The sequence below is a fragment of the Pseudochaenichthys georgianus genome, chromosome 19 (genome assembly GCF_902827115.2).
Source record: "Pseudochaenichthys georgianus chromosome 19, fPseGeo1.2, whole genome shotgun sequence".
In the NCBI taxonomy this organism is placed as follows: domain Eukaryota; kingdom Metazoa; phylum Chordata; class Actinopteri; order Perciformes; family Channichthyidae; genus Pseudochaenichthys; species Pseudochaenichthys georgianus.
In genome coordinates, this window is record NC_047521.1 from 20,026,053 (window position 1) to 20,036,477 (window position 10,425).

At 41.0% G+C, this 10,425-nt stretch overlaps 1 protein-coding gene across 1 annotated transcript; it reads left to right on the forward strand.

Moving 5' to 3' along the window:
- The first annotated feature begins 8,081 nt into the window (after window positions 1-8,081).
- Window positions 8,082-10,093, forward strand: LOC117465063 (neurexophilin-1-like). Its single transcript, XM_034107934.2, has 2 exons — window positions 8,082-8,278; window positions 8,747-10,093. The coding sequence occupies exons 1-2, from the start codon at window positions 8,219-8,221 to the stop codon at window positions 9,458-9,460; spliced, it is 774 nt and encodes a 257-aa protein (XP_033963825.1). The 5' UTR covers window positions 8,082-8,218; the 3' UTR covers window positions 9,461-10,093.
- Window positions 10,094-10,425: the final 332 nt, after the last annotated feature.

Consider the following 10,425-nt stretch of genomic DNA (forward strand, 5'->3'; position numbering starts at 1 on the left):
ACTACGTCTGAAAGCAGAAGTCTAGGGCAAATAATTGAAAGTAAATATTCAACAATTACACCAATTGTATATTATATTCTTTGCAAGCTCTAGGGGGCCACACATAAAATTAGGTCGGGCCGGATTTGACCCCCGGGCCTTGAGTTTGACACCCCTGTGCTTGTCAATTTGTATTATTATTTTTCAGTCCGCACTTCGCTCTCAGACCACAGTGGGGCAGTGACAGTCAAATTCATCAAAAATCCTCATTTTAAAGTGTCAATTTTTATATTTCATCACCCAGAAGATAATGCAAGATGTTTTCCAGTGATGGAGAGAGAAGGGGAGGGGGACAACAGGCCGGACATCCAGATGGGTTATTGTTAACACTGCATATCTTTAAAGAAAGGGGAATGTGAGTGTGTGTGAGGGAGGGTGAGAGAGGGGGGGGAGAGAGAGAGAGAGAGAGAGAGAGAGAGAGAAAGAGAAAGAGAAAGAGGGGGGGGGGGGACACAGCAAAACTGAGTGTTAAAAACCTTGAGATCTGAAAAAGCCTCCCAGTGTGTCTGCGAGGGAGCTGCAGCACACAGGAGGATTTCTGCAGGAACAACTCTCCCAGACTTTCAAATGAAGGAGCATTTCAACATGGACTTATAACTGTGCTCAGCCTGAAGGAAGTCCAGGTGAATGGATGGATCTTAAGACAGGGATTCATGCAGTATGGAGATGTTCGCCCCACAGTACTTTGTTTGGATACTTCTGGAAGGAACCTTTGTTTTGTGCAAGTTCTCCCACTTAAAAAGATGAGAGGCCTGTAATTTTCATCCTAGGTATATCTCAACTATGAGAGACAAAATGAGAAGGAAAAAAAAAAATCCAGAAAATCACATTGTCTGACTTTTAAAGAATTTATTTGCAAATTATGGTGGAAAATAAGTATTTGGTCAATAACAAAAGTTAATCTCAATACTTTGTTACATACCCTTTGTTGGCAATGACAGAGGTCAAACGTTTTCTGTAAGTCTTCACAAGGTTTTCACACACTGTTGCTGGTATTTTGGCCCATTCCTCCATGCAGATCTCCTCTAGAGCAGTGATGTTTTGGGGCTGTCGCTGGGCAACACAGGCTTTCAACTCCCTCCAAAGATTTTCTATGGGGTTGAGATCTGGAGACTGGCTAGGCCACTCCAGGGTTGCGTTCCGATAATCCAAAAATCAGCTCCTAAATTCTAACCCTATCTCCTATTCCTTGACCTCTGAGTGAAACGTCACAAGGTTAAGGGATAGTGGATAGGAGAACTCAAAAGGACTTAGGAGAAGAGACTGCGGTACTTTAGAGAATCCGAATGCACTTTCGCTATCCGACGTGTTTATGATGCGCCAGCGGACGTCATGAATGTGCGTCTGCTGCTGTGGGGAAACTATGGAAACTACAGTTTTCTATACAGCGGACTACAACATGGATGTTTAATAAGAACGAGGGACTACTGTAAACTCATCTAGAGACTCTGCACCGTGCTCTGATGCTGTTGCTTTGCTTTATGAACGTGGACAACAGAGAAACATATTCTTCATGACCAAAGTTGGAATTGAAATAAAAAAGGAAAGTGAAACTTATGCTCGTCACCCTCTCCCTCCGGTCCACATTAATACAAATGATCCCAATACGTATGATTGTATGAACTATTAAAAGATCTTAAAATAAATACAAATGTATTTATTATAAACGTTAGTCCTTAACATCTATCACTGTGTATATCTCACCATTCAAACATCTTTTAAAAGTTGAACAACCCCACACAGCTCAGTGAAATGTTGACTTTATTTGATCATTTCAGTAAAAACTAACGTTCATATTTCTCTTTTTGATTATAATACTGATGAACGTTCAAAACAAAGCACTTTGGCAACTTACCACATACGTTTTAAAATGCGTAATAAGCACCGTAACTTTCATGATATAATTTCTCCCATAATCGTTTGTGTCCGTGAACGGCCGACTGTTGAGTGACGGCAAATGCTGCGGCTGCAATGCATTGTGGGGCAGCATTTTCTCCTCTCCTTTCGGTTAGGGAGGTCCAGTGGTTCCTAAGCTAAAGGAGGTTATAAAGGAAGTTTGAAACCTCCTTTCCTTTCATTTGGAGAATTGGAACGGCACTTATCATGGCTGCCAGTGACGTACTTCCGGGTCATTTCACTCCGTTAGGAAGGTTCCTAAGCTAAATGGACTATTGGAATGCAACCCAGGACTTTGAAATGCTTCTTATGAAGCCACTCCTTCGTTGCCCGGGCGGTGTGTTTGGGATCATTGTCATGCTGAAAGACCCAGCCACGTTTCATCTTCAATGCCCTTGCTGATGGAAGGAGGTTGTCACTCAAAATCTCACGATACATGGCCCCATTCATTCTTTCCTTTACACGGATCAGTCGTCCTGGTCCCTTTGCAGAAAAACAGCCCCAAAGCATGATGTTTCCACCCCCATGTTTCACAGTAGGTATGGTGTTCTTTGGATGCTACTCAGCATTCTTTCTCCTCCAAACACGTCTAGTTAAGTTTTTACCAAAAAGTTCTATTTTGGTTTCATCTGACCATATGACATCCTCCCAATCCTCTTCTGGATCATCTAAATGCTCTCTAGCAAACTTCAGACGGGCCTGGACATGTACTGGCTTAAGCAGGGGGACACGTCTGGCACTGCAGGATTTGAGTCCCTGGCGGCGTAGTGTGTTACTGATGGTAGCCTTTGTTACTTTGGTTCCAGCTCTCTGCAGGTCATTGACTAGGTCCCCCCGTGTGGTTCTGGGATTTTTGCTCACCGTTCTTGTGATCATTTTGACCCCACAGGGTGAGATCTTGCGTGGAGCCCCAGATCGAGGGAGATTATCAGTGGTCTTGTATGTCTTCCATCTTCTAATAATTGCTCCCACAGTTGATTTCTTCACACCAAGCTGCTTACCTATTGCAGATTCAGTCTTCCCAGCCTGGTGCAGGTCTACAATTTTGTTTCTGGTGTCCTTTGACAGCTCTTTGGTCTTGGCCATAGTGGAGTTTGGAGTGAGACTGTTTGAGGTTGTGGACAGGTGTCTTTTATACTGATAACGAGTTCAAACAGGTGCCATTAATACAGTTAACGAGTGAAGGACAGAGGAGGCTCTTAAAGAAGAAGTTACAGGTCTGTGAGAGCCAGAAATCTTGTTTGTTTGTAGGTGACCAAATACTTATTTTACCGAGGAATTTACCAATTAATTCATTAAAAATCCTACAATGTGATTTCCTGGATTCTTTCCCCCCATTCTGTCTCTCACGGAGCGTCCACACTACAGCTTCAAAAATAGCTTGGAGCTGGGCGTGTCTGGAGCTTGGGGATTTTATTCAAGCAACACGACCAACAACCAATCACATGAATCTCCCGCCCCCGACATACAAAGCAAAAACCCCCGGGGATTTTATGCGAGCAATATATATATAAACTCCCCAAACAGGCGAAAACCTACCAGTTTCCCCCACTGTCTCTGCCACCTCCCTCCATGCCTGGTTCCTCCGGTTTGTATCCCGGTAGGTGAAGAGGGTCTGGTCATACAAAACCGGGTGATTTGATACGGCGATAGTTAGTTTCTCCTCCGACTTTTTTTGAAATATAGAAATGAACGGCGGGATATCTCTCCCAGCTTAGACGCGGTTTGATTGGCTACGGCTTCAGCTGTCAGATTTTGGGAAACGGGATTTGATTGGCTGGCGCTGGCTACTCCGGCGTCTCAGGCGACAGAAGTTGAACATTGTTCAACTTCTGTCGCCTGAGACGGACCGCTCTGCTCTGCTACCCACAATTCAGTTCGGCGAAAAAGCGCGGCTACGTGACGTCACCCCATTGAAAGTGAATGGGCAGATTGACGCTGTCGACGCTGTAGTGTAGACGGGCCGTCATAGTTGAAGTGTACCTAGGATGACAATTACAGGCCTCTCTCATCTTTTTAAGTGGGAGAACTTGCACAATTGGTGGCTGACTAAATACTTTGTTGCCCCACTGTATGTAACACCAAGCTGTCTGTGGCTCTTTTTCTGCTGTAACAACGCACATTTCCCCTCTGTGGGAGGTATTCTGATTCTGATTCTCAAAGTCCACAAATCGACCTAGCAGTGCAGGTAGATGCATGGAAAACTATTAAAAGGAAAATCTGTGTGGATTTGTCGTTCTAAACCCTTGATACGGCAGTTAAAATGTTACCGGGCCAACTGGGAAAAATATTGATATTAAATCGATGTCATGATACGAAACTTGACAGAGGTGGAAAAAGAGAGACTTCCATTTACCTGGAAGGATGACAGAAAAAGACAAAGATAGAGGCACTTATTGTGAGCTATGCTTGCATTACTCAGAGATAGAAAGCTATTTATCTAACTTTGTTTTAGTTTACCTTTTGTTCTCCATCCTGATAAACACATTGCTGTTCACGAGGTATCTTCAGTTGTTTTGGTACTACATCCCAATGCATAGGAAGGATGTAGAGTTCACATCAACTGATTAAAGTGCTTTCTTTTCAGGATCTTTTCAGAGACAGTAAGCCTGCTTCACACATGTGCCCCAAATGAGAACACATTTGAAAACCAATCTAATCCACTTTATTTCTATAGCACATTTAAAAAACAGAGGGTTTGCCAAAGTGCTTCAAAATGAACATAACATTATAATCAATCAATCAATGTTTATTTATATAGCCCAATATCACAAATGTTACATTTGTCTCAGTGGACTTCAGAGTTTGTACAGAATATCAGTATGACAACACGACACCCTCTGTCCTTAGACCCTCACATCGTACAAGGAAAAACCTCCGGAGAAAACCCACAGTTTAAAGGGAAAAATGGGAGAAACCTCAGGGAGAGCAACAGAGGAGGGATCCCTCTCCCAGGACGGACAGACGTGCAATAGATGCCGTGTGTAAATCGAAGAGATAATACATTTTACAGCATATAGACCGAATGTTAGGAAATGCATGTGTCTGTAATAAGAAGATGAATCCACGAGGATATCCATCCAGGACTCATGATCCAGGACCACAGCAACAGGCACAGCCACGACTCAAGATCATAATATAATAAAATATAATATTACAAGAATAGATAAAAGGCACATAAAGGCTATGGACAGACAATAAAAGCATACAAATAGGTAGAGCTCAGACTGACTCGAAATCGAGGGAAAAGAGGTGCGTTCGTGGTAAGTCAGACGTGTTTCTTGGTTTCGGGAGCCTTTTAGATATCCAGGTGCTTTCAAGAGCATAGTGGATTTTAAACCTTTTCTGTCAACTTAATAACTAGTTCTTAAGGGGCTTCATGTTAATTTAAATAATGTGGAATTTGAAGGATGCAATTGCTCAGATAAAACACGGCACATAAACTGAGACTATCACCTGCAGGTCAATATGATGATTGATGCAGTTTTTAATAAGCTAGATGCGTCTGATGAAGTGTCAACTTGATGTGTGCGTGTTTTACCGTACACAACAGGGATGAACATTTAAAGAAGGAAGGGTGCTACCCAAACAAGGAACTACTCTTCCAAAAAGATCTCAAATATGTTGTACATGCAGTCCTTCAAAACTGAACACGCACGTCTCACGCCTTTAAACTCCCACACTGATCTGTAATGCAGATAGTGTCGACTTATGTGCTGTGTTTTATCTGAACAATTGCATCCTCCAAATTCCACATTATACATAACATGAAGCCCCTTAAGAACTAGTTATTAAGTTGACAGAAAAGGTTTAAAATCCACTATGCTCTTGAAAGCACCTGGATATCTAAAAGGCTCCCGAAACCAAGAAACACAAACCAACAATCAATACTGAAGTGCTGCTAAGTTTATAATTTGACCCTATTTATTTTATAACTGTCTGATTTAAGTTGATCGATGAAAATGCAGTTTTTATTAAAGCTTGTGGTAATCATTGTTTTGTTTTAACTTGAACACACTTGTTGCTCTGATGCACAGCTAACAGGAAAGTGCCGATAACTTTCCAAAATCTGTCCCGATCTGAAATAGATGCCCTTTTATTCCGCTTCCTTATCGTAACTCTGTCCTTAGAAACGTAATGCAACTAAACAAAACCATGCAACATGACCTTCGTAACAAGCAAAAGCAGGCTGACGGGAGGCGGGACATTCTCCAGGTGCAAATTAATCCAAATGACCAAAAAATATCAAATCTGCAGCAGGTGAATGAATTAAACTACCTCTACTGGAATCATATCACATGCTTATCTCCACCTTTATGAGGCAAATTAGGAGTTTAAATGATTCAGGTTGTTATTTTGATAAAAAAAAGATGTTTACACTATTAGGTGACTTTATGAAATCAAGTTCGGTGGAGTTACAGGAAAGCGTTGGCTGCAGAGATCTCTGATGTGCCAGGTGGCCGTCAGTCACGTCTCTGAGTTGGTTCAGAGCCACAAGCTGGAATTCATTTAAGCCACTTAGAAAAACAATGCAAGAAAGGCTTGATGATGGATTGTCACTGTGTGCAGCCTCCGCCCTTAATCTGCCTTTGTTGATGATATTTGTCTTACTTTATTTAATCCCTCTTTAAAAAAAACTACAATGTGATCTTTTTTATTCCATTCTTCAGATATTTTAGTGCATGTTCTGAGTTTCATGTTTAAAATGAAACTTATTTGACTTCTACAACATTTCTATTCAATATTATGGTATACTATGCTTTGATTTGTTTTACATACTAAACTCTGAACCTTTTTACAACCTTTTTGAATGGCTATGATTATTTTATATAACATTTTGGAGCTTTTTATAGTTTTTTTTTAATTATATTTTATACTTTCATATCATACTATAACTTATTTTATTGAAGACTTTAATCATGCTTCTATTACATTTCTGTAAAATGGTATGGCATATTATAAATTGCTATTACTTTTTTTCAGACTGTACTAACTTTTTTGCGACAAATTTATGACAAGCTTTACAACAATATATTCTTATAACATTTAAGTCCAGGGGTGTCAAACTCAAATACACAGTGGGCCAAAATTAAAACATGGGTACTAGTCGAGGGCCGCACTGGTTCATTGTTTATTGCAAAACTTATTGAAATGAACTTATTGCACATATTAAACCTGGAACTAACAAAGGTTAAATTACTGCCCATTAAACATTAAATAATCAATTATTTTCATTAGCATTACTATCTGCAGCTTTTCCGGAGCCATTTCCTATTACATTTTTCCACAGGCCAACAACAGCTTCAAAAAAACAATTTCCCTCAAAGAAAAAACCAAACATGCCCTGTTGTCGCAAGAAAGAAAGTGCAGAAGGAAACATCCATTGAAACTCAGTGTGCTGCTCTGTGATGCTAGTTCAAGCCAGATACTTCGCAACATTCATCAATGTTTGGGCTCAGGCTCTGAGCTGAGGAAATCCTCAGGATTGAGTGAAGGTGTGTGTGCAATATACCGGCGGGCCAGATCTAATAGTAATCAAACATTATCCTGCGGGCCAAAAGTAAATTCACCACGGGCCGGATTTGGCCCGCGGGCCTTGAGTTTGACATGTATGTGCTAGTCAATTTGTATTATTATTTTTCAGTCTGCACTTCGCTCTCAGACCACAGTGGGGCAGTGACAGTCAAATTCATCAAAAATCCTCATTTTAAAGTGTCAATTTTTATATTTCATCACCCAGAAGATAATGCAAGATGTTTTCCAGTGATGGAGAGAGAAGGGGAGGGGGACAACAGGCCGGACATCCAGATGGGTTATTGTTAACACTGCATATCTTTAAAGAAAGGGGAATGGGAGTGAGTGTGTGTGTGAGAGAGAGAGAGAGAGAGAGAGAGAGAGAGAGAGAGAGAGAGAGAGAGAGAGAGAGAGAGAGAGAGAGAGAGAGAGAGAGGGGGGGGGGGGGACAGCAAGCCGGACATCCAGATGAGTTATTGTTAACACTGCATATCTTTAAAGAAAGGGGAATGTGAGTGTGTGTGAGGGATGGTGAGAGAGAGAGGGAGAGGGAGGGGGGACACAGCAAAACTGAGTGTTAAAAACCTTGAGATCTGAAAAAGCCTCCCAGTGTGTCTGCGAGGGAGCTGCAGCACACAGGAGGGTTTCTGCAGGAACAACTCTCCCAGACTTTCAAATGAAGGAGCATTTCAACATGGACTTATAACTGTGCTCAGCCTGAAGGAAGTCCAGGTGAATGGATGGATCTTAAGACAGGGATTCATGCAGTATGGAGATGTTCGCCCCACAGTACTTTGTTTGGATACTTCTGGAAGGAACCTTTGGTTTGGTAAGTCAAGGACATCATTCACACCGGTGTTATGTTAGGGGAAGAACGAGCAAGCAGGTGGAGAGTAGCAAAGTGTATTTGTTAAAAAAGTGTACCAATCTTTTGCATTTTAAGTATGTTTTAACTAAATTAGCCTATTTTCAGCCATGACCTTTTATCATACCATGATATAACCCTGTACAATTATGAATTATTTTGCAGTTACATGTCAAATAATTAAATATAATGCATTTTTGGAGTGTGATCTAACAATAGTATGTGTGTAGTTAGATATACAGTAGTCTATTTACTTGTGATGCTTAAGTATGTTGTAAGTCAATACATTTCTATTTTGGACACATCACTTTTATGTTTTTGGACAGTAGTGTAACGTAGAATAGATATTCTTAAAGAATATAAACTGAATCTCTAAACATGTATGTCCCCTTGTACCTAACATTCACATTTCTCTCCTAATTTCCTGTCTAGTTTGTTCTTGGGCAACATCAGGATAAAGTCTCCTTCAGCAAGAGAGCATCCTCTGAAGACCCTTCTTCACAGAAAGACTCGGCGCTCCAAACTGGACATTTGAACACCAAACTCCCCCTCACCGGCCCCCATGCTAAGCAGGGACTTCTGGAAATACTCGGAGGAAACTCCCAGTCACACTCCAACCCATCCTCAAAGATAAAGCTCCGTCCCATCCTGAAAGTCCATGGAGCATCCAAGTTCTCCAGGACGTTCAGCTGGGGGGACTTCTACTCAAACATTAAAACGGTCAAACTGAATCTGCTGATAATGGGAAAGATTGTGGATCACGGGAACGGCTCTCTGGGAGTCTACTTCCGCCACAACTCCACAGGGGTGGGCAACGTGTCCGTCAGCCTCGTGCCCCCAATGAAGGAGGTAGAGTTTGATCTGGAGCGCCAGAGTGTGGTCAACCCCAAAGAGTCCAAGACCTTCAACTGCTGGGTGGACTACGAGAAGACGGAGCGCAACAAAAAGGTGATGCTGTGTAACTACGACCCGTCCAAGACGTGCGCTCAGGAGCAGACGCAGAGCCACGTCACCTGGATGTGCTCCAAGCCCTTCCAGGTCATCTGCATCTACGTCTCTTTCTACAGCACCGACTACAGACTGGTGCAGAAAGTGTGTCCGGACTACAGCTCCCACAACCCAGGAGCCTACCTGCCCACAGGTTAACCAGAGGGCAAAGAGAATACTTTGGATGAGAATACTTTGGATGTTTCTTTGAATGTCCAGTTTCAATTCTAGTGAATGCTTGTTTTACCATTGATCAGCCTTTAAAGTATATGTTTTAGTCCAATATCCGCTTGTTCTAGACTACAAGAGTTGTCTTAGACTGTTTTTATGAATGCACAGTATTAGGGGTGGAACAAACATATTTTCATTATTGATTGATGTGGCGATTGTTTGTTTTTTAAATTATACTTTTCAATGTATCCTTTAGTTTTTATGAAAGTTGTGAATAATGCTCATGAAAACCTTAAACATAAGGCAAGGCAGATAATCCTGAGAGGAGATAAATCATATTTAGTATTTTATTCTCTTTAAAGGGCATGAATGATTCTCAAAATATTAATTGAATAAAGTAATTACTTTTGCTCTACCCATACTAATATCTGCCAATACTAGACGATAGCAAGTTTTGGTTTGTAAGGTGTGATATAGTTAAGTTAGTTTGTAATACTTAAGAAATAAGACTATATATATGTCAGGATGTCCCATGCATTTGCAGCGTTCTTATTTTGCATATCAATTTACACTTTTGCCAAATGTTAGACCTCATGTACACACTAAGGACATGTATGTGAAGCAATCAACCCTATTAAAGAAATACTTCAAAATAAACATTTGTCAACAACATCAACAACTCACCATTTGCTACCTTGAATTTGAGAAGAAAACGTATTTCTCTCATTCCTCCATGGTGACGAAGACTGAAGTAAAGCGGGCCTGCAACAGCAAAGCTTAAACATTAGTTAATAAACTCTCCTACTACACATGCAGTTTTATCATAGTATGATATATACTTTACTATATGTATGTATTTATCCGTCAGAATTTTTAAGACCAACATATACTTACCAGAAATGTTAATCCTTAAAGGTTTCACATCATTAAAGTGGAGTAAAGAAATATACCTG